The following is a 24,651-nucleotide window of genomic DNA, read 5'->3' as shown; positions in this document are numbered from 1 at the left end:
ATGTGGAGTAGCTTACTGTACTTAGATTTGTTTTTACTGGAATGGATCCAAATTTTGGTGGGTTTTTTTTTTTCCTTTCTAGATTGTTAAATAAATGGCTGCGTGGTTAAAACTTGATCTTTCACATGTTTGTTTATGAGTTTTCATACATTCAGCAATACTGTGTGTGATGCAGAGTTCTGCATGGCTATACTTTTATTTTGCAGGGTTGGAGCTATAATTTTTGCAATTGATTTTCCTAAAGAAATGGTTCATGGGGCAAGAACTCTTATTTATGAAATACAGAAATGGTAGATGGCATATATGGACCAGAAGTGCCTTTTTTATTTAAAAAAAAAAAAAAAAAAAAAAAAAGGCAAACCCACAGTAAGTTTAGAATGATCTGTTTGTTACGTGCCAGGGTTTCTCTCAACCATAGGAATGGGTGCTTCAGCTTAAAATCTATGTTTTACTCAGTATGTAGCAGGAAAACTAAGTCTAATGAAAAACTAAATAGTCCTTAAAAGAATCATGCCTGAGATTTCAACAGTATAGTGTGCATAATACAAATGCTGTGCATTCTTCTAATTCTAACATAAGATTTAGCTAGGTTTCTATTTACATGGATGTTCTATAATATTTTCAGTTGGAAGAAGCTGAAAGATTTGCCAAAACAGTTGTTGATCTTGGGGACAAAACATCAGAGTTCAAAGCAAAAGGCTACTTGGCACTGGGATTGACTTACAGTCTGCAGGCTACTGATGGTAAGATAAGATTAAACATTCTCATTTGGAAATTCCCATGTTGCCTAAAAAAAGGATACGTAGCAGCAAGCTAATTTTAAAATTAAAGCTTCTGTGTGCAACTGGTTTTTCGGTCAATGTCTTAAAACTTTATCAATGAGCGTGTGGAATGAAAGCTCTTGATCTTGCATATTACTGATCAAATATATCCTTTTTAGCATCTTTGCGAGGGATGCAGGAGGTCTTGCAGAGAAAGGCTCTTCTTGCCTTTCAGAGGTGAGTGGGTGTTAATCTTTTCATTTCATACTGCTGTATGTAGTGAAAGCTTTTATTATGTGTTAAAAAGAGAGACTTGTAAAAGATTGTGTAATGAGGATTTTACCTCTGGGAGTCTCCCTTCATGACTACACAATGTGTTTCTTTAGCATTTACTTCATGGTTTTTTGTCAGAAATACCTAAATTGATTTCTAAGGATTTCCTTTTATTTCATTTTGAATACTTCTGTGTTGTGCTGTATAGTGTAAAATACTTGCTCAAAGGAGTATGTTGTTCTGATCTAGAAATCATATGATGCAAGGTTTCAAGCCATTTCAATCTGATAGTGTTTCTGGAAGAGTTTGTCACTGATCAGATTGCATAGCAGCCTCTGTAGAGGCAGAGCAATAATTGAGGCCATGCTGCTGTGCATGAGGGGTTGAATGCAGGTGGTAAGCTAGGGGGAAAGAAAAAATTCGATCTGGAGATTTAACAGCATAGGCAGTGACAAGGTGAATGCCTGGTCTTCCAAGTGCCTTACACAGAAGTAGCGCTGTTGGTGATGACAGTAGTTCATTCTCAAGGGTTTGACTCTGAAGGAAATGATAATAAACAGGTGAATGAGAACATCTCTACCCTAATTATAGAAGAAACAAATCTTCATGGCAAAGCTGGCAGAAGTGGTGCAGCATCTAAATACATCTGTTTTTATGTTTATATACCCTGGAAAACCCTGCTTTGGTGAGATAGGCATAAGTGCTTCAGGAAAACTAATTTGTGCATTAATGTGAATACAAAGTTTTGGATTTTTGTTGGAGATTCTATATCTAAGGGGACAGGGTTGAGAAAGTGTCTTGCCGGTAACTTTGGAGTGAGGCTGGTATGTATTGGTACTTCCTTTTTATGTATTAAGTATTCCTCTGTATGTAAAAATGTTTTAACATATGCTCTTCCTGTTCCTTCATGGGTTTAATAGCTTCTTATTACTTCAGCATTCTTTCTCCATGTTGAAACTGAATTTTCTGCTTCCTGGTTTATACCATAGCTCCTCATCCATCCCTCTTACCACTGACTTAATCATGACTGTTTCAAAAATACTGTGCTAAACATTTCTTGCCATTTCTACCCATTCACTGCTTTTGAGGTTCTAACAGTGAATTGCTTTCTTCTGCTGATTCTTTGAAACAGCAAGGGATGAAACGAACCGCAGCTTGAAGCTAATCCATTCCAGTTGCCTGTAGACTCTACCCTCCAGTTTAGTACAGTGATTCCCCAAATTCTGAGAGTCATTCCGTGCTATCGATCTGTCTGGAAAATTTCCATTTTCTGAGAGCTGAGGTTATACAGCATTTTGACCATCTGTAAATATGAGGATACTTTTATAGGTAGCATGCTGCTTATTGTAGTATTTCATTAAGTTGCTCTAGAAAAAGAGTAAGTGGTTTGAGTTAAAAGAGAATAAGCAATACACAGTAGGTTAGAAGTATTTTTCAATCAATATTCAATTTATCGCTGCGAAACTACTCTCACACCTTCTCTTGGTTTGACCCCAGCCAGCAGCCAAGTACCATGCAGCCACTCACTCACTCCTCACCCTCCCAATGGGATGGGGAGCAGAATTGAAAAAGGTAAAACCTGTGGATTGAGATAAGAACAGTTTAGTAATTGAAATAAAGTAAAATATTGTAATAATAATAACAACAATAATAGGAATGGTAATCAAAAGAGAGATAACAGGAAGAGAGAGAGGAATAAAGCCCAAAAGAAACAAGTGATGCACAACACAAGTGCTCACCACCTGCTGACTGGTGCCCAGCCAGTCCCTGAGCAGTGATCAGCCCCTCCCAGCCAGCCCCCCCCCCCAGTTTATATACTGAGCCTGACATTCTATGGTATGGACTATCCCTTTGGCTAGTTCAGGTCAGTTGTCCTGGCTCTGCTGTGCCTCTCAGCTTCTTCTGCACCTCCTCACTGGCAGAGCATGGGAAATTGAAAAGCCCTTGTCTTTGCATACGCACTACTTAGCAACAACTAAAACATCAGTGTGTTACCAACATTATTCGCACCAGAGCACTACACCTGCCACTAGGAAGAAAATTAACTCTATCCCAGCCAAAACCAGGACATACTTTATTCAAATATTGTTGCTTGGTTCTATGTTATATTGTCTTTCACCCAGGAACTTTTCTGTTTCATTCTCTGCAGCTGAACAGTTAAGTCTTTAGTTAGTGTCAAAGACTTCCTAGCAGCAAATAGTGCCAGCTGAAATCTGAAAACATACCTAGCACCTCTTCAATGAACCATTACACACGTCCTTGAGCCATATGTAAAGTTGAGTGGAACTTCAGTTTTGTGGCAATATTGAGCTTTGAAATATTTGTGCTAACTAGTAGGATATAAATTTATACACAGGAAGTCTTGGGAACATGAGGGTTAACTGCATCTGCTTTCTATGCATCTTTCTGATGCTTTGGGTTTCCTTTGTTCTTTTTTTTTCTTCCCCTTCAGTTGATACAGCCTCCTAGAAACAAATGTTTTGTATTTTAAATACATGTGCAAGGATATCGATGTTCAGTTATTTGTTCATCCCTTCTACTGGCCTTTCTCAGAATGAAATTGTACATAGGTTTTTAATTACAGTATCTTTCAGAGGTTTTATTAATGTGCAGGATTTACACTATGAAAACTCTAGTGAATTGCTAATGTTACTGTTAGTGATATTGCTGATATGAGTAGCCTGGACTCCACGTAGAATTTTGGGTAGGATTGTTTGGCCCTCAAAAAGAACACAGTTTCTGCATCTCAAAAACCCCACAGCTACCTTCTAAGAGAAGGGAAAAAGTATGTTTTGAAAGGTGACTGTTCTGCTTATTACATGTTTCCTCACCTGTGTTCATAGAGAGACACACACCTGATAGATCAGCTGTACTGGAAATACCCTTCAATAATAATTAATTATTGGTTAATAATGTTGCTGGTTCCTTATGTTGATAACATAGGATAGGATGTTACTGAAAATTTGTTACCACGGAGAGTAAGTTATGTTGAGCATATTAGAGTCATGCCCACTTTCTCTTCCAGTATCTTGAAAATTAAAAATGTTTTCCAGGAGGTGGAAGTTGAAATTCTCCCATTTGTCTCACACAGTTTATAAAGCAAGCAGCAGTACTGGTCTCAGTATTTTGATGTGCCAAATTTTTTTGGTTTGTGTTTTGTGGGGTTCTGTAATCACTTACCTAGAGGACCAATTACTGAAGAAGTAGAGGTCCTGAAGAAATGGTTCTGTTTTGGACCCTTGCCTATGCTGAATGATATTGGCCATTTGAGAAGATGCTTGGTGCCATCTTCACACAGTGCTGAGGGGTGTTTGTTTCACTAATTTCTTTTTTATTGTGGAAGACTTTCAGTGCTTTTCCTGTGGCTGCTGTGAATTGAAGTTTCACAGAACTCACCAAACAATTGATAGATAGTAACAGCTTTATTCTTGCGCTAGCTGAAGCTTGGGTGACTGAACAAGTACTCTTTAAGTTAAAATCTCTTGTTTTCACTTAGTCTTGCTTAATTTCTGAACTTAAATTTTTAAAAGGACTGGTCCTGGACCGTATTAGGCTTTCTATTTGACTCTGATCTCCAATTTAGAGGTAAAGTTAACAAAATATGAAACTGTCCCCTAATAACTTAAGCTGCTTTGATACGTGTTGGGTGTAGTTGTTAAACTAATGGATCTGTCATCTTTGGACTTGGGGAGGACAGCAATGCACATGTCAGAAGCAGAAGGTTCCCTTTGTGGTTGTAATGGCTTAAAGGTCAGTTTTGTTCCTCCCTCCTGATGGAGATGACTCATTAGATGTTTTGAAGATGATGATTACCCATCCTATTTCTAAATTAGCCTCATTAAGAGAATGCAATAAATATAAATAAAAAAAATAGTTCCAGGTTGCAGCCCAGTATTTACTACACATCATTTTGGGGTACAGCCATAATTTTTTTTCTTTATGCTTACGCATCCCCCCCCAAACACACCCTTATTCTGCAGCAGAAAGAGTATTACAGGGGAAAATAGTACAGTGTTTTACAGGGGCATCTTCTGTAGGATAAATTTGAAAATGAGTACCACAAAATATGTGCATTTGAGGTAAACATTAAGAACAAACAAACAAAATTTTACAAAAAGGTGCAAAAAAGTTATTTCTTTGTTTTAGTAATTAGGGTTGCTTGCAACAGCAGTAGTTACAAATATTTTGAGAGTGAATGATCACAAAACCCTGCTGCTGTTGTGCAGCTTAACTTTTTTGTGGACAAGCGTTGTATTTATAACAAGATCATCAGTATAAACTTCATCTGAATTTACGCTCATGATGAGTCAGGCCTTATACTGCCTCTTACTGTAATGCTGTGACAAAGAACATGTCCAGCCTACGTTTCTTTTACATTGTTGCACAGCAAGGTGCTCTGCTAATTTAATCTCAAAGCAACTTAAAGCCAAGAAGTAACTGGCTTCCTAGGAAGTTCAGTGTGCAGGGCTGAAAATGTGCTCCAACTTCCAGAGTCTGAAGAGTGAACAAAACTCTGATCTATGTTGCTGCTGCTGTTCCCCTTTGAGTTCTGTGCTTCCGAACCATCCTGGTCAGGGTCAGTGCGATTGATTGCTTGGGTACTTCTCGTGCAGATGATGTAATTCTTCTCTCTGAAGGCATGTTGTTTGGGGGGGATATTTTGTTTGGGTTTTTTCCCCTTTTTCTGTAAGAAAACTCTGCTTAATGACTTTTTATTATAACTGTTCCAAGATAATTAAACCTAGTGTTTGTTTCTGAGTATTTTTTAATTGAAGAATCATTTTGTATTGCTAATTTTTAAGATTTATACTGAAATTACATAATTAATTTTGATTAAAAATTACTTTAATGGCCCAAAGTTTCATCATTTAAATCAAGAATTATTGAGAAGTATGAGGAAAGTCACTGGAATGAACACCACTTATATCAAAATATGAGCTTATGTGTAGCGAAGAGGTCTGAATATGGATACATTAACATATATGTTTGTGTGTGTCTGACCTGTATTAACAGGAGAAAAATTCACTGGTTTTTTGTTTTGTTTCTTTGTTTTTAAGGGCTCACAGTTTGTCTCCAACGGATCATCTAGCAGCATTTTACTTGGCACTGCAGCTTGCCATATCCAGACAGGTTAGTTACATTTTAAAAGTGCAGCCTCACACTGTCTTACCAAGATTAGAATTTGTGTCTGTTGATGGATACAGATGAAGTTTTGTTTAATGAAAACCTGCTTTTTTTTTTTCCTTGTGCATATATGCATATATATGGCAAAAACCCTCCAAAATACTCTCTCTTGAACACTTTCAGTCTCGTACATTTCTCCAGAGTTCTGCCCCAGTATTTCCAGCTCTAGGGTCAGAAAGAAGACATAAGTCATTTAGTTTATTTGTTTCAGCATTTCTGTTGCTGGATGGAGGGGGAAAAAAAAATAATCTATTTTTACCCTGTTTTTACCTTTTATGTGTAATCTCTGCTCAGACTGACTATGTCGAGAGCGGGACTATTGAATCTAGTCTTTAATGATCTTGACAGTACTTAAATCTTGAATATTTGCTAAGATCCATGCTGTTTCTAGATACTTGTAGGAGGTTTGGTTATTGTGAACGAAATTACATTTAGAGAAAACTGGAAAATATTTTAAAGCTATAAAAGAGATCACAGCTCAGTCCAACTTGTACAGTTGTTATGTTTAAGGGATTTAGGATTCTACCATATATCACATGCCTTTGGATAATGTGGAGGTGCTTTGTGCATGTCATGGTAAGCCTTTTCCTGTGTCATGTTTATTTTAGTAAATAGTTTTGGGTACAGTAGTTTACATGCTGTAGGTGACTTTTCATTGCTAATGAGTAGCAGACGTTGGACTATGTCACATTAGAGTGGAATGGATTGTCGCTTTAATAGCACAAAATATTTTACAGTAGCAGGCTATGACTCTGTACTTCTGAATTCCAAAATTCTCATGTTGCTTAATTAAATTCCCTGGTTTTAACACTTAGTGTGTTTATTTGGAGCAAAAGCACATGCAGCTGAGGAGTTCTGGAAATTCCATGTAATAGAAGAGTTATTGTTGCAGTCTAGCTGTAAATTCTACTTATTGTGTTACAATTAAAACATTTTCAAAATCATATAGAAATAAAACCGATACTTGAAGAAGAATAGTGACTATTTTAAAGGGCTGAAGGGAAGTGTTTTATTGAAATGTACTATCTTATTTTCCAAGGTTAATACTTTATTTAATTTTTACTGTTCACTGTAAAGCATCAGGTCCATTTTAAAATTCTGAATAGTGTCGTAGAGTAGTCTATAGAATTCTACATGGTATCCAGGTGAATATTTTGAAAATTTTATGGATTTGCAATCAAGTAATAGGCAATACTTCTAACAGTGATGCTTTCTTTTTCTGCCTTTTTTTTTTTTTTTTTTTTAAAATCAGATACCAGAAGCTTTGGGTTATGTTCGTCAGGCTCTGCAGCTACAAGGAGATGATGCCAACTCTCTTCATCTCCTTGCACTCTTGCTATCAGCCCAGAAACACTATCATGATGCTTTGAATATCATTGATATGGCCTTGAGTGAATATCCAGAAAATTTTATGTGAGTGAATGTCATGTATTTTTTTTATGTTTTCTCTCATATTTATTTTTCTTAGATTCTCATCTCATTCGTTTCAAGAGAAAATGGATTTGAAGATTGGTATTGGTGTGGGGTTTTTGTCCAGTAGTCTTCCCCACTGCCCATTTAGTGCGTCTGCTTTTTATTAAAGGCTTGTTAAATAGTGATTAAGGATTTGGTTTTGGAAGGGAGGCTAGAGGTGGATAGTTGACCTTATTTATTTTTTCTACAGACTCTCTGTTTAGATAATTTCTCCCTGTTGCACGCTGTAGAGAAATTTTCTATTTTCTGTTTTTATGCAATATTCTAAGAAGGATAAGCAAGACTTTACTCTTAGCTGGGATAGATTTATCCCGTCCTCCAATTAACTGTACGCGTACTGTATGATACATGTTCTGTAAAATACATCGTAACAAATAATCTCCTCTTTTGCCTGTATAATAACCAGTCATCTGAAGTTGGCTGATAGATAACTAAACAAGTGAACAGGGAAGAAGCACAACTGGTAGGTTTTCTCTTGTTTTTAAGAAAGAAATCTTTCTTTGTATTTATTCTTCATGTTAGTTATATCTTAAAATACATTTGGATTCTGTGCTTTTGTAAGGGTATTTTTAATTTATTTTCTTATGAAAATCTGATGAAACACTTAACAGTGAAATATCTCAGGGACAACTTTCATTAACTTCCAATGTTCCATTCTGATGCTTTACCGTCACTGAGATTGTAATCCATAGTATTACAAATATCCTCAATGCTTATTTAGACAATTTTTTGAAGCATCTCAATCTTAACTTTTAAATGATTGTATCATAAATTGTTACTGTGTCAACACACAAAAAATTGTTGCCTTTTTCCTCTTAAATCTGAACCAGGAACTCTGCTAATATTACCTCTCCTCAGAACTTCTGTGGCTCACAGCCAGTTCTGTGTAACTGCTTTTGTGGCCTTTTGCTGTTTCTCACTTCCTAGTTTATCCACACACATATAACTTGTCTCTGTTATTATTAGGGGTTTCCATATGCACTTCACAATTTCAGAACTGTCTAGCAGTTCCTCTCCCAAACCTGTCTGTGCTCTCCTCAGGGCTGAGGGACCTGTCAGTAAGTCATGATTTGAGGCAATTGAAGCATCAGCTACCTAATTTTATGTCCTATTATTGTTAGAACCAAGTATTTTCAAAGCACCATGATCTGTCATCTTCTGTCTGTTCTTGTTTCATCTTCTGCCACTTAGTGGCAATGTAAATGACAGAGAAGCTGCCACTCTGTCTCTCAGAATAATAATAGTCTAGAAGAAGTATTTCTGAAACTGCAGTTCTCCATATTCTAGTAAGAGAACAAAGGGTCATTCAGTAAAATGTTTAAAATTACTCCTGTGAGCATTCAAAAGGTATTTATGGGTTTTTCAAATATGGTCCATGGCCTTTCCATACTTGTTTATAACTGCATCATGTGGTTAAACATGTTGCTGAGTTGTTTTAAATAGTACTAATTGATCTGTTAACTTATGTGTGTATATTAATCATATGGGTTATAATAGTGGTTCTAAGTTGTTAGCCCTGTTCTATAATACAAACACCGAGGTAATAGTGTACTATGTTACAACCTACTGGTACAGATCAGGGAATGTAAGAGAAATATCTTGGTGGTAGGAGTCGCCATCAGATGTGGCAACAATTGTTGAAGAATCCAAGATGAAACACCACTATATATATCTATAGACAGTCTTCTAGAGTCTTGTTTTTAGTACTGTCAAGTTACTTCTGGTTCCCAGAGAAGGATATGATTCGGATTCCTTGTATACTCAGTGCAATTGATACTGGCAGCCAGCCAGACACATCTGGTGAATAATATAAATTTGGATTGATTCCTTCATGTAACTGCGTTATTTTTGCAAGGATTTATCAGCAAAACCTCAAGCTTTCAGTCTGTTCTTGTGCACTATATCTGGTGCTTTTGAAATGGTTGACGATGTGTATGTGCATGTATAAAAAATATAAAACACAAGCGCTTAGCATATATTGTTGATTCCATTTTCTTATCCTGCAACTTCTGTAACAATACAATCTCGTGGTACTTCCTAGAAGACTGAGAGGAGAACCTCTTGTGTTCCTCTAAGGCGTGCTAATTTTTAGATATACTGAAATATTATTTGCCTATGATATTTTACTGGCTTTTGTAAATACCTCAAATATAATGTTTTATATTTTATCTTTGTTATGTCTGCAATCCCGGTAAACTAAATAGTACAAGTTTCCTTAGTATTCTCTGTATTTCTGTTAAAATCTTAGCTCAGCCTTACGCAAAATGATACTTCAGTGGCTTTGCAGCATAATAAATTGTTATACATGGAAAATGTGGAAGTAAAACGTAATGTTATTTTTTGTTTCTTTCATTGTTGTTCTTATCTGCATATGTCTGTATGCTGTAATTGCATTGCTGCCCTGAGCGCTGTCCTGCCCTGTTCACAGTTGTATGTTCTCTTTGTTTTGCTTTTCTTTGAAAAGAACCTAAATTTTCAGAAGTTTATAATACTACATCTCTGTAAGATGCCACAGGTTGCAAGGAAAGCATAGAATACACTGAGTCGTGCTGAGAATTGGATACTTTCCAGCATTCTTCTGTTCTAATCAATTAACAAATACGTTGTCTGTCAGTATTTAACATTTGAAAATCTGATTAATTCCTAGGATTCATGTACAATGTTTGAGGTGTACAGCAAGCATACATTCATATCTTAAATCATTGTTAACCTTCCTGCACTATAAAGCTATGGAGTTGCTGAGCAAGCATGGCCAATCAATGATTTTGCCCTGTGTGGCCTCTAGGTCAGTAAGTAGAAAGAGATTCCTCAGAGCAAAAGAATTGTCCCATCATTATCTAAAGGAGTGGAAGGAATGAGCAAACAACACGTTGTGCTGTTAGCAGCAAGATAATAGCTTTTTCTTTGAATAGAGGTTGATTATTCTTCCGTTGTTCATTATATTGGCGGCATAAATATGCAATCCGCTCTGAGACCTTAAGGGGTATTGGAAAAACTATTGGTGAAAATCTAAGAAACCTCTAAAAGTGAAATAGATATGTAGTAATGTTTTCCAGAAAAAATAAAAATATAGAATATTTCCTAAATAACTATAGCACTATAATTTCAAACTTTTTGTAAGCCTAAAATGCTAGGTTGTAACCACTCTATTTACAAACAAGTAAGCATTGTTTTTCAGAGCAATACTATCCATCTACTTTTAAGTGCTAGCTGACCTCTGAAGCCTTCTGAAATCTGAGAGAACTTTGATCCAGGGACAAAAAGATCTCTAGATGAAAGATTCCTGAACAGATTAAGATTACTTAAAAGATTATGAATACCCTGCTTTGGTGAGGTGGGTGGGAGTAAGGTGGCAGCACCAAAAATCTGAATAGTTAATCTCAGTCAGGTCCCATTGCATTTGTATTCATCTAAAATTACACTATTTTTTTCACACCTTTCATTAGACAACTTGTCCCTGTAGTAGAAATGTGAAGTTTAGTTCTTCTCCAGCTTGAGAGGATTTGATCCCACAGATGATGCAGCTCAGAATCCTAACCATCAAACTCTGTGGGACAGTGGGTGAGATGATCCATTTCATGAATCTCAACATGGCCCAACAATGTCTGCTTGCAGCCCAGAAGCCAACTGAATACTGGGCTGCATCAAAAGAAGCATGGCCAGCAGGCTGAAGGTGATTCTCCTCTGCTCCCATGAGACCCCACCTAGTGTACTGCATTCATGTCTGGGGCCCCCAGCCTAAGAAGGACATGGAGCTGTTGGAGCGGGTCCAGAGGAGGGCCACAAAGATGCTCAGAGGGCTGGAGCACCTCTCCTAGGAAGACAGGCTGAGAAAGTTGGGGTTGTTCAGCCCGGAGAAGAGAAGGCTCCCAGGAGACCTTTTAGCACCCTTTCAGTACTTAAAGGGAGCTTACAAAAAAGACGGGGGAAGACTTTTTTTGTAGGGCCTGTAGCAATAGGACAAGGGGTCATGGATTTACACTGAAAGAGGGTAGATTTAGTTTAGATATGAGGAAGAAATTCTTTACTGTGAGGGCGGTGAGGCACTGGCACAGGCTGCCCAGAGCAGCTGTGGATGCCCCATCCATGAAAGTGTTCAAGGCCAGGCTGGATGGGGCTTTGAGCAACCTGGTCTAGTGGCAGGTGTCCCTGCCTGTGGCCGGGGGTTGGAACTAAATGATCTTTAAGGTCCCTGCCAACCAAAACCAATCTGTGATTCTATGATTTCTCTGCTTGAAACAGAAGAAAGGGCCACGCTTCCCTGAATGCAAAGAGCGTAGGCAGGAAGGAGCCACAATATATCCAGAATTACTGGAGTACTTAACTGTGAGGGAGGCTTGAGGTCTTAGATGCTTGGGCTTTCCTTGAATTTATTTTATTTTAATCCAATGATTGTCAACTCTGTATAAGCAGTCCCAGAGGTGTGCATTACAGTCTGAAGGTGTATTCAAGGTGATGCAAGGTAACGGTGGCTGTGTTGCATTGGTTCATATCAGGCTTGTATATCTTGTGCAATAGATACAGTAGAGTTTTATGTACAATTATCTGAAGACCCTTATTTACAAACTCTTTTCCATGACTCCTTCCTGTCTTTTTATCTGCTTGTTACAATGAACCTGTATCTGCTGGTCTTTTGAATGATATGAAATCTCAAAATAACCGTGGTTAGTCAAAAGTAGATTCTCAGTCAAGGGAGACAGAGTTAGGTTTCTTAATGAAATAGTTGTGATTGTTTACTTAATCTTAGCTCTTTGGGGTTCCCTCATTATTTCAAGTGTTGGGGCACTTAAAGATGAGTATAGTGCCTGAAATTAGTGTAATTAGACAAAACCAATAATAAATATTAATTGCCGGTTTTATGCTGAAAATTGAACTGCAATGGATAGCAGCTGACAAGCTTTTAAAGTAACAGAAGTAGGAACAGCAGATGGGTTATTTGAGGAGTGCAAGCATGTTATTTTAATGTTAAGTACACTCAGAAAGGAAAGTCATATGGTAACAGGTTTGAAGACAACTGAAGACTAAGTTCACAGTTTAAACATTTACATTTGTTGAAGTGTGATGGAAATTTTTTTCTTCCAAGAATATTTCACAGAAGCATCAAGCCAATATGTCACTCCTTTGAAAACTATTAAATCCTTTCCTTCCTGACCCTCAAGGACTCTTTTGAGCTGCAGTAGATTTCCCAGAATCGCAAAGCCTTTTAACATCCCCCTCAGTTCCTTGATTAACAAACTTGTTTCCTTCTGGGAGTTGTCCGGGTGGGCATAACAGAAGAGTGGGTTGGTAGGCGCAGTGTATGATGATACATACACTGGTGTTTTGTGGGACAGGCACGTATTTATCAGTTAAGGGAATAGACTACACTATTCTGTTTTCCCAAGGTCAGTTGTAGTTGCACTAGTGGTGGTGCTTGTTAAACTTACCTTTTTTTTTCTCTTTTTTTCTGTGATAAATAGAGCACTGGGAATTATTTGAGGAAAGAGCAGTAATACATGATTGGACAAGAGGTAGTGGTCTGCTGAGCTTGCCAAAATCATGTCTTTTGGTATATACATTCTTGTCAACATTTGAGATCATGCTTTTTGAAATCCCTTCCATTTTGACCCTGTCTGTCTTGGGAGTTAAACGAATTTGTTCTCAGGAATGATTTTTCTGTAATTCATGAAAGATAGTATCAGTTGCTTGTGTATTTTCTTTTCATGCTGGGCTTGTCTTTCCCCCCCATTCCCCCCCCCCCCCCATCCCTTTTGGTTTTTGGTTGTTGTTACATGTTTTTACAGAATTGTCCATTAAAAAAGATGTTGCTGATAGGTAGATACTACTTTATATAATAAATTGGTCATTGGCCTCAGGGTCTTATTCCTGAAGCATATTTGCTAGGCTGTAGATTCTTCTCTGAAACTTCATTGAAAGAGTCTCAGTTTGGGTCATGAGCTGGCTGCTGCAGGGTGTTCAAGGCAGGAAAACACAAAGTTTTCAAGTATAACTAATTTGTTCTGGCTTTAGTCAAAAACTATATTCATTATAGTTTACAGATTAACATTTTCTTAAGCACATTGAGTTTATAAGATGGAATATAGTATACATAAACTCCACCAAAAGTCACAGGACTGACTGCTGCTTTTCCTTGCAAAGAAGCAATGCTACTGCTTTGTAAACAAATATACGGGGAATAATATTTCAAATGGTGCAGTAGAGGCTGTCCAGTGCACACCAAGGATACCTATTCATGGTTTCAAAAAAATTGTGTTATTTTAGGGCTTGAGAACTATTTTTTTTTCATCTGTTGCTTGTTTGTGAGCCAGGCTTCAAATAGCAATCTGAACTGCCTATTTTTACTTCATCTATGTTTCTATATGTATATGGGCTTCCCACTAGTGAGGATCTGTGCAACCAAAGTTGGAGCTTACCCTTCTGGTAACCTTATAACTTATTGGCACTATAGAAATCTGCCACATTCCTTGAATTGCTTGAAACACGTTTCACATCTTTTGGGTATGTTTGGTCATTGTTTGAGAAACAGTTCAGGAGAATTTTTTTATTAAGTTAAATGATTTTCCAAAGTTTTTACAAAAAGTAGATTTGGTTGCTTGACCTCCTGTTGCTGGTGTTGAGCAATTAGTGATTCAGTCAAATGGATTTCCTGAAGGACCAGATTGGTAGAAGCAGCTAAAAAAAATACATAAGTAGACATTGCTGATGGTTGTGTTTGATACCTCTTCTCATTAATTATGTCTCGTTAGCTTGCAAATGCAGCTTGGATAATGGAGACTTATTCCTGACTGTTGAGACTTTGAACAAAAATGAGAAGTGAAAGTGATTAATGGGGAAAGAGGAAACTGGCTTCAGGATAAGGCAAGAGAAATTGATGGGTAGCAGTGTCAAAGAAATTCAGAAGAAATTGCCAGGAAATAGATTAATTGTTCAATCATGCCAAAAGATATTTCAAGGTGTTTACAAATGGTGATTTTTTCATGTTTTGTAATGAACGACTTATATCTTTCCTGATAATAAAACTTCCCTTGAATACTCACAGTGAAGTAGACTGACTGTGCAAGTGTTCACTTGGCAATTGCAAGCAGACACCTCTGAATTTCTTTCTGTACTTCAATTATCACAGTTATAGAAGCAATGAACCTAAAATCAGTAAATGTGTAAGTAAATCCTTTATAAAACTATATGTATTACATATTCTATCTAGTTTCATGTTGTTGTAGGTTAAATTTTTGCAATTGTGTCATTTTATTGTTTGTTTTGATGATCATGTAGATCATGTACATGTCTTGGAGTTGACTAATGTGAAGCTTTAAGCTTTCTACAGGAGGCATTAAAGGGACAGCTGTCAAAACTGGATGCTCAAATTAATAGTTTGAAGCCAGTTTTAAAACTCCTGACCTTCTATATATCAGAAGTCACTAAATTTGCTTTGGTCTTTCTGTTAATGTAGGTTTAGCTAAAGCATACCTTCCAGAGGACATCTGATCTTGATAAGTACGCATCAGAAAGTGGGGAAACCTCTTCTTTTTAAAAGAAGCTACAAATTTTCAGACAGTAAACTGCTGTCAAATTCTGGACTGTGAATGAAGTAAATGCTGGGAACCGTAGGATTTTCTTTTAACTTTTTTCTTCTTAACCATTTATTTAAGAGTAAATACAAGACTGCCAGAAGGACACTTGCTGATGGTGTGTACGAAGAGAAAGTGAATTTGCTAAGGCTTGTCTTCCTCCTATTTCCTCATTTCTTTTATGTTTCCTGTAACAGTCAACAGAAGTTTTTCCTATGTATGTAATTGTTGAGTGCAAGAAGTGACTTGCTAACATGTCATTTAGGAAAGGTGAATAGATTTAGTTTCTTTCAAATCATTAATGTTGCATAATATTTGTTCAAACTTAATATTATGCATTCTGCATACTGCTTTCCCGTTTTATTTACTCTGTGGGATCCATCAGTTAAACTGATTTAATTTACACAAGCAATTGACACTATGACAGTTTGTTACAGAAATGAGATACAATGGTACAAAGTATGCATGTCAATGTGAGCTTTACAGCAACATAATTTTTTCCTTAAATTCAGATCATATGAAAAAAAGCCTACATTTTCTGTTTAAATAAAAAGTGTGTATTTTCAGACTTTAGTATCTTTCTGTAGTGTTACATTCTACATCAACCTTTTTGTGATTTATTGATTCATTTTAAAGACAGGATCATTGTCAAACTAGTTAGTCTAAGATTTCACAATTCATGCGTTTAGACTTGGTGAGGGGTTTTTGTGGTTGTTTGTTGGGGTTTTTTTTAACATATTTCCTAGGTTTAAAACCAGAACAACTTCTTTTGAACTTGCCTAGCATTCCAGGATTTAAAGTTGTGGGATATATGAAATGAGCACTTAAATGTGAAACCAAAATGAAATATTATATAACTCTATACAGAACTGGTTATTTTTTTTCTTTCTTTTATGCTCTAATAAGTAACAGGCTGTCAGAGTTGATTATATATAAAGTTTATTCTTACATTTAACCTATTGCAGGAATCAATGTGGTTTTCAGGGAGACCAAGCTATTGTTTGATAATTTCTGCATAGCTTGTTAGTTGGTTGTTACCATATTTATGGGACTACCAGTATGTTTCCTACCATCTTTTAATAAATTATTAACATGTAAAAATACTGTTAGCTGAAGTTAGAAATGCAAACTGTTAAATTACTTTAAAAGGTTCCCTTGAAACTTACTAAGTTTACTCAAAGTTGGTTAAACGTAAGCCAAAGGTAGTTGTGTTTTCAGTACTGCATTGTAAATAAGTGGATTTGATGCATCCTTTTAAATTTTAGCTTCTTCAAGTGGGCTAGCTGTTCACTGTTGTGAAGGGTGTGCTTAGCTTGACCTCACTGCATACAGAAGCGTTATTAAAGGGTTCTCAGCAAGGCTCTTGGTGTGTTATGCTGAAGGACTAGTATTTTTCAAAGCACATACATTCAGTGTTATGCACAGCTCTTCCTTATGTTCTTCAAGCCGTGAACAATGTAAATAATTTATATAATAAGAGAATAATAATGAAGTTTACTCCCAGTCCTAACTGAAAATACAGCATTCTGTTCAGTTTTGATCAAGATACAGGGATATGGACCCTTCAGAAGCAGAAGTCTAGTGGAATTAAACGTTTGCTGTAGAAGGTTTCTTAGTCTGAGGGACTTCAAGGAGATTCCTGTTTACCGCTGTGTTGAGTGACACTGCTCTAGCAGCCAGATTGGGTGGAAGAATAATAGATACCATGTCATATTACCAGATTTGAAGAAATAATTGGGGAATGAAAGGCAGGTCTCTTCCATGGAGCAGTGTGTGGAATACAGATATCCAGCTATGGCTAATCCAAGCTGGCGTGCTCATACAGTGCATAGCAACTTGCAAAAATTATTTACTTGGTTCCAAAAGGAAAACAGCTGGTTTTAAAGTGACACCCAAGGGGAGCAGTACTTGTTCACTGAAAGAACTTGAAGTTCTCAATACTAATAGTGTTACTTACCACATAACAGAACTTGGTCTTCACTGCTTTGGATTTTTGCTTCATTTTACAGAATAGAAGTATCCTTAACTTAGGCCAGTATTGGACAAATTAACTCCTCTTGTTCTCCTGACATTCCCGCTGTGGAAGGGAATAGGTGGTTGTATCGTCTGGGTATTTATTTCAAAATGGGAAACAGGCTGGCTGAGAAGAAAAAGACATAATTAAGATGGTGATTTTATTTTGGAGATTCACAAGTTCTTCAGTGTGCTACAAATTCCACTGGTTGGCGGGTAGGGAAAGCTTCAGATCATGGTTTAATAAATTATCACAGAATCACAGATTGGTTTTGGTTGGAAGGGACCCTAAAAATCATCTAGTTCCAACCCCCTGCCACGGGCAGGGACACCTGCCACTAGACCAGGTTGCTCAAAGCCCCATCCAGCCTGGCCTTGAACACTTTCACGGATGGGGCATCCACAGCTGCTCTGGGCAGCCTGTGCCAGTGCCTCACCGCCCTCACAGTAAAGAATTTCTTCCTCATATCTAAACTAAATCTACCCTCTTTCAGTGTAAATCCATGACCCCTTGTCCTATTGCTACAGGCCCTACAAAAAAAGTCTTCCCCCGTCTTTTTTGTAAGCTCCCTTTAAGTACTGAAAGGGTGCTAAAAGGTCTCCTGGGAGCCTTCTCTTCTCCGGGCTGAACAACCCCAACTTTCTCAGCCTGTCTTCCTAGGAGAGGTGCTCCAGCCCTCTGAGCATCTTTGTGGCCCTCCTCTGGACCCGCTCCAACAGCTCCATGTCCTTCTTAGGCTGGGGGCCCCAGACATGAATGCAGTACACTAGGTGGGGTCTCATGGGAGCCGAGTAGAGGGGGAGAATCACCTCCTTCAGCCTGCTGGCCACAGGTCAGATTAGCTGTACTCATCAGGAAATAAGCACCGGCAAGGACCTCGGATGTCACAAGGCTGTGTTATTACATTTGTCTTATCTGTAACACTTTTCATGAGCTTACCAGCTGTCTCTTAAGAACAGTTAGGTTATTTGCTCCACTCTTCTGCAGTCTATCCAAAACATACTGTGAGGAAGCAGTCTTTTCTACAATTTCATTTATTATCTTGAGACCTAATTGCCACCCTTAATGATTTTAGTCTATATGGCCTTTATATATACTGGGTTTTGTTGAAACTTTGTCCTCTAGATAAATTTTTCTTTGTCCTTCTTGGTGCTTGTCTCATCTGTATTTATAGATAGAATTTGTACCTCTTCTTGGGTTGTTTGTGGTGGGATTTTTTTTTTGCTAGACTGATTAAGTGGAGTATTTTTCATACTCTACAGTCTCCAGTGAGCCGATCTGCCTTGCAGCCTTTCTCTGCGGCTGCTCCAGTTTGAAATTTCTCATGTGTGTGTTTTTAACTGTTATAATGAGAATTATGTATAACATACCAGATGTATTCTCAGCAGTGTATTGTACAAGGGCACTGTCTCTCTCTTTCTGCTTCGAGTACATTCCAGAATCGCATCTGCCCTCTTTGCAGCTGTCCCACCTTGATGAACTTGGCTGTTAGGCAGCTCTGGTTTGAAATAACTGTTAACCTATGTAACAGGAGTTACATTTGATTTAATCTTTTGATATAATCTTTTTATTTGATATAATCTTTTAATTAAACTTGAACTATAACCCATTTTTCCATTAACAATGTTATCTAACACTCCTTTACTTTTCGTATGCTATTTTTATATAAATTTTTGCATGTTATTAAGATTGTGTATATTCATCTTCCCTCTTGAAAAAATCATTGGCAATGTAGTTGCTGTTCTCCAGTCATTACAAAAGTGAGATTTTCTTTAAAGTTTTTATTATTGAAAGGACAGTCTTATGTGTCACTGTTTCAATAATTCTGGGAAATGGATTATTTTTGACTGCATTAACTTTAATCATTTTTAAAGTGTTCCTGTTCTTCATTTGTCATTGTTTTCATATCTGAGACAGCATAGATAAGGATTATGGTGGAGGCTGGGGGCTCGTTCCTGAATATCCTTAATCTTCGTCCCATTGTCTGTGTTTATTATACACATTTCCATTTTTTTTTCCTACTTGGGTACAAAAAAAGCCTTTACAGATTGTAGGGTTTTTTATATAATATATATATATTTATATTATATATATATATTATAGTTTAGCTTTAATTTTTACTATGTACCTAGATGCAGCATTCTATGCTGATTTTTCTTCCTTTTCTCTCTCCCCTCTGTCCCCTGCTGTTAGGATCTCTGCATGTTTCTGACGTCTTACTTGCACAATGTTATCAATGATTGGCTTGTCAAACACATAGGTTTACCCCTTCAACTTGAAACGTGGATCCTTAAATGTTTTGGCATCTTTGTGTTAGATGCCAGGCTTCTGCTGTATCTCGGATGTCTTTGCTAACGTTTGCGATCAAATTATTTGGGTGTATGCTGCTGAAATTCAAAGACCTGATTATAAACCCATTTGGGATTTTTCATTCTTTATTTAAATAAAAATCCAGTGTTATATGGATTAGGTTACAGGCAGCTGTTTTATAATGTCCTCATTAGGTAGTGAGAACAGTCTTGAAGTAATGGAGTAATTTGCTGCCTCAGTAGCTATTTCATGAATTTATCAGCTATTAGCTCCAAGAATAACTAAGCCTTTCCACTTAGGAGTTTGATTTGTTTTCCATTTTGTGTCTGAGTAATTATCTCCTAAAATGATACAATTCACTGTATTTTTATCTAATGTTAAATATCTGCATCCGTATCAAACACTGATACAAATGCCCTGTTAATCTAATGTCTTTAGCAGAACCTGTTTTACCTACTTCCTTTCCCCAAAGGATTTGACCCAAACAGATTTCTGTTCTTGTGTTGTATTTATGTGTCTGACACTTTGATGACACACCTTGTTCTACTCTTCATTTCTGTTTTGAATATTGTCTGTTCCTCAGTATTTGCGTTCTTATTCATGAGTGCTGTCCCACCATGCTGTGGTTGCTCTGTCATGTTTTGTTCTGCACCGTGTGCCAGTAATTTAAACCTCTGACTCTTACAGACACAAACAGATAATTCATGATACTCATAAAATGTAGAGCTTGATTTTCATCATCCTATCTCTTGAAGAATTATCCATTCTTCACCATTTTTAATAATGTATTAAAAACAGGTGTGAAAAGGTGCCAGTAAAGTTTAAAACTCTGTGTCAGTAATGCAGGCTGTATTCCAGAAGAGTTGTTTCCACAGATGCTTGACACTGACCTTTCAGAAAATCATTTCTCAGATGACCTACCTTACGGTTTATAAAACTTTCCTGATAAATAGTTATCCCTGAGCTGCTTGTGTATCTTGTTATCAGCTCCTACCTCCAGCCATATTTCAGGGGAACTTGGAAGAATTAGGTTAATTTGGGAGACCTGTTTGTCATATGGTGTTCCTTCTGCCCATTGCCTCCTTCCTTTCTTCCCTTCCTTCTCCCGTTTGTTAAGTAAATGTTTAGTTGGCAGGTTTTTTTGTTATTAACATCCCATCTCAGTTTTCTGAAGTGTCTTAGTTATCTTGTAATTTATAGTCAAAATATATCTTGGACCCAGTGAAACTGCTCTGTGTGACTTTATAAATGCAACATTTTCTATTCAGATTATTTTTGGTTTAGTGTGGAGAATCCCACACCAGTGTACTACTTCCCCCCACCCCCCACCCCCCTTAGATACAATTGCCTACCCTTTCTGTATTAGAATTATGACTATTTTACATCATACTTTGTTTATTGTTTGTATTTTGGGAAAGGTGCAACCATCCAGTCCCCTTGATTGCTGTAATGCACAAGAGGGATGATGTTGCATGTATACCAAGTGCATCCAAAAGCATCAAACTCTGATGTGTTGCTTTAATTGTGACACATTGTCTTCTGCTATCTTGCTTTTGAATCCTGCGCTAGTAGTCTATGTTCTTACATTTTTGTTGCACAGACTCCTGCTATTTTGTATAAGTGTTTAAGTATTTTCTTATGAATCAAATCCCCTGCCTTTTTGTCTCCTGCTCAGTTTTTCTTGTAGCTCTTGCATGCTGAATCTTGGGACCTTGTCCCTTCTCTCTGCTACAGAATTCCTGAAAGTCTTAAATGCTTGAAAGCTGTTAATGTAAATTCAGTCTATCTGTACATAATAACGTATATATTATTATTATCTTTCTAGAATGACTTATAAATTCAGTGCTTCTGAATTTATTATGTTTCATAACTTTTGTAAAGTGCTTTATGATTGCAGGTTTTAAAAAATTGAACTTCTATAGGCTGTTCAAACTGTAAACCCCACTCTTTTTTTTTTTTTACATACGTACAAGCAAGGAGATTGTAGAAGGTAGATTCCTGTGATTTTTGGTTTGGGCATTGATGCCTAAGCCTTGTTGTTTGGTGCAGGGTCTGTGTGTGCATCTGTTAAGGGTAGAATAGATACAGCAGTGTGAGGGGAGGAGGAAGTTAGTAATTTTCCCTTCTCTCTTGAGTAAAATGATGGACAGACCTGGACATTTTTAATTCTAGTGATATAGTAACAGGTAAACAAATATCTAGAGTGGGCGGGTCTGCCAAATGAAATATGACTTCAAATTATCTATATAGTTCCCCGTACAGCCAAATCTGATTTACTGATAGGAAGAAAGCTGAACTAGTATAACTGATCACTGTTCTGCATTCCTACAAGACATCAGGTGAGACTCCAGATGACCTTATTTACTTTGCTTATCCGCAGGTGCTCATTCTCATAAACTAACTCAGCAACCTGCCTTTGGTTTTACCTCCACACACATTTTACAACTAAGCACACATTGTACAATTAAGGTAGTGTGATTCAGTTTTAGATTTACATGCTGGGTACTTTCTGCAAAGGATGTTCAATGCAACACTGAAGTTTTAGCTACTGTTAATTGCTGAGGCACTTGCTGTCATTTCTTATTCTTGAGAAAACCCTCTGGCTGTTTGCAGTTACTATTAGCAGCCTCAAAGTTTGTATTTGGGATAAGAAAGTTCTGAGCTTTCACACATACCCACCCTCTACACCCTTCTCAGTCTTCCCACACAAACCATATGACCAATCATACAAATTTTTCACTTAGGATGATTAACTTTGCAGTGGAATAAAATGCCAACATACACCTGGGTTTAAAAACAGAAAGTAGGCTAACATTTTTATGTGTACTGTCATCCTGCTTTCTGCTCTTTAATCTTGTGATTTACTAAAAATTGCTTTTAAATTAGTATTTTTCCAGTGTGTTATATGTTTTCAGATGCTGTGACTCCTATCGATGTTGCATACAAATTGACTAGCTCCTTCATTGTCACATTGCATTTATATTCTTTAATTATCCAGGAAAGTGTCTAAGTTCATCTCTGTGGAGAACCTTCTATTGATACATGGGATGTAAAACGGATATGCAGTCATCATCTTCAGAGGCTGTGCACCTTATTTGTCTTGCTGCCATTAGAAAGAAACATCAACTTTGAAATCAGAATTAATTTATAGTGGCTTCTGGCAAACATGTTTGCTTCCATTAGGAATAGTTTGCTGCATATTTAATGAGTGATGTGCTTTCCTCAGGTCATCACTTGTGCATGTTCAAAATGTTCACATTTCAAGTCAAACATCAATTTTAGTGCCTACTGATGGCAACATAATGTAGAGTGAAGCAACTTTTTTTATTGACCTTACCAATGTTGACTACTTCCCATGAATCTGTCGGGGTACTGATATCTTTTTCAGTATAGTGTCTTCCTTTTCCTATAATAGGAGTTGATATAGGAAATTAATTTGCATCAATAATGAGTTTTCTTTTGTGAGTTATAAGTTATATAACTACCATCTGAGCCATTTAATGGAAGGTGCTTTTCTTTCTCATAAAAGTAGTGAAGATTTTCTTTAGTGAAGATTTCTCTTTTCAGCATATGAAGTACTGTTTTTAGTGGTCCTGCTAATTTCACTAAGTTATGTTGTCTTGTTTAACTTTGAAAAAAAAAATCTCGTTTTTATTTTGGGCAGAAACAACTATTGTTTCCACCCAGCTGAAAAGGCCATCTTGCACTGTTATTTTGATGATGGTGGATATTTGGCTGTATTGTAATTACTTCATGAAACAGTTACTTAAATTAATACTGTCTCTGAAGTTATGTTTTCTCCAGTTTGGTGTGATGTTGGCTATCTTTAAAAATGTTTTGCTTGAATTGAAATCTCTTTCATTTCTCTTTTAATTTCCTTTTCCTTTTCACCAGATTGCTGTTTACAAAAGTCAAATTGGAGTCACTGTGCAGAGGCCCAGATGAAGCACTCCTTACCTGTAAGCACATGCTCCAGATTTGGAAATCCTGCTACAATCTCACTAACCCAAGGTAAGATGCTGTAGAATTCTAGGCTGATCGGTACCTTGCTCAGTAGCTTTTCAGGGCAGTATTAGGTCAGGAGTCCTGGTTTTACTGGGTCTGGTATTTCATATGAACAAACTGATCCTCTGGGAATCTGGAGATTGTAGTGCAAAGATACCAGTTGATGGACTGATTACAGAGGTTGAGTAACTGCCGTTCTCCATAATGAGGCTCAATGTGCTGGTATTGTCTTGATTTTCCCCCTGATCTGGGTTATACAGTGTTTTATATTGGCTACTGGAAAGATTGCTGTAGTGGAAATTTTGTTCAAGGACTTGCACTAAGTAAACTGAAGGAGGACTTGATGTTAATTAAGACTACAGAAAGAAACAGCAGAAATCACATGGATAAATATGATGTGGTTGCAAAGTCAGCATGGTTTGTTTTTTAAGGGGAAATCTTGCTCATGAACCTATTCAGGTTCTTCAGAGGCTATAACAAGTATTTGGATAAGTTGTTATAGTCCTGTTTGGGTTTCCAGAATGCTTCTGTGAAGGTCCTTTGCCATATTTATTTAGATAAGCTGTGAAATAAATGGGAAGGTCGCTTTGCAGAAACCCATGCTGGTACTATTCAACATGTTTGTCAAGTGCCTGGAGAAGAGGACAAGCAGAATTTCCTGCTGTGTGGTTGTTTGAAGGGTTGACAGTTTCTGGAGAAGATATGCTGCAGCAAAAGAGCTTTGTACCAGGTGGCATCAGGTACCTGTATAGCAGTATGATAAACATTATCTGTTCAGTTTTTGCTCTTACTTTTTTTGATCTCAGTTACGTAAACACATGCATCTCTTTAAGAAGACTGAGAAAGTTGGCCTGATTGCAAAAGAAGGAAAATCACTTCTCTCCTTAGTGAGTTAATAAGCATTTCAGAGCGGCAAAGTTTGGGGGATGTTTGGAAAAGTTTGGAAAAGCCTGGGAAGGGACCTGAGTCAGTCACAGCAAGAGAGACTCTGTGGAGCAGGGAGCAGGACTCAGGGGTTATAGAAAGCAAGTACATCAGCAACCAGAAAGGTTTGAGCTGAATT

General features: G+C 37.2%; 1 protein-coding gene across 2 annotated transcripts in view; it reads left to right on the top strand.

Moving 5' to 3' along the window:
- Nucleotides 1-24,651, top strand: part of TTC7B (tetratricopeptide repeat domain 7B) — a 144,519-nt gene that overhangs the window by 70,003 nt on the left and 49,865 nt on the right. For both annotated transcript variants that reach the window (XM_056346639.1, XM_056346642.1), the window contains exons 12-16: nucleotides 626-743; nucleotides 941-998; nucleotides 6,092-6,164; nucleotides 7,471-7,631; nucleotides 23,478-23,594. In XM_056346639.1, the coding sequence (XP_056202614.1) occupies nucleotides 626-743; nucleotides 941-998; nucleotides 6,092-6,164; nucleotides 7,471-7,631; nucleotides 23,478-23,594 (527 nt within the window). The remainder of the gene's footprint in view (nucleotides 1-625; nucleotides 744-940; nucleotides 999-6,091; nucleotides 6,165-7,470; nucleotides 7,632-23,477; nucleotides 23,595-24,651) is intronic.

The sequence above is a fragment of the Falco biarmicus genome, chromosome 7 (assembly GCF_023638135.1).
Source record: "Falco biarmicus isolate bFalBia1 chromosome 7, bFalBia1.pri, whole genome shotgun sequence".
In the NCBI taxonomy this organism is placed as follows: domain Eukaryota; kingdom Metazoa; phylum Chordata; class Aves; order Falconiformes; family Falconidae; genus Falco; species Falco biarmicus.
Note: the sequence above shows the minus strand (reverse complement) of the source record. Positions and strands in the feature narration are given on the sequence as shown.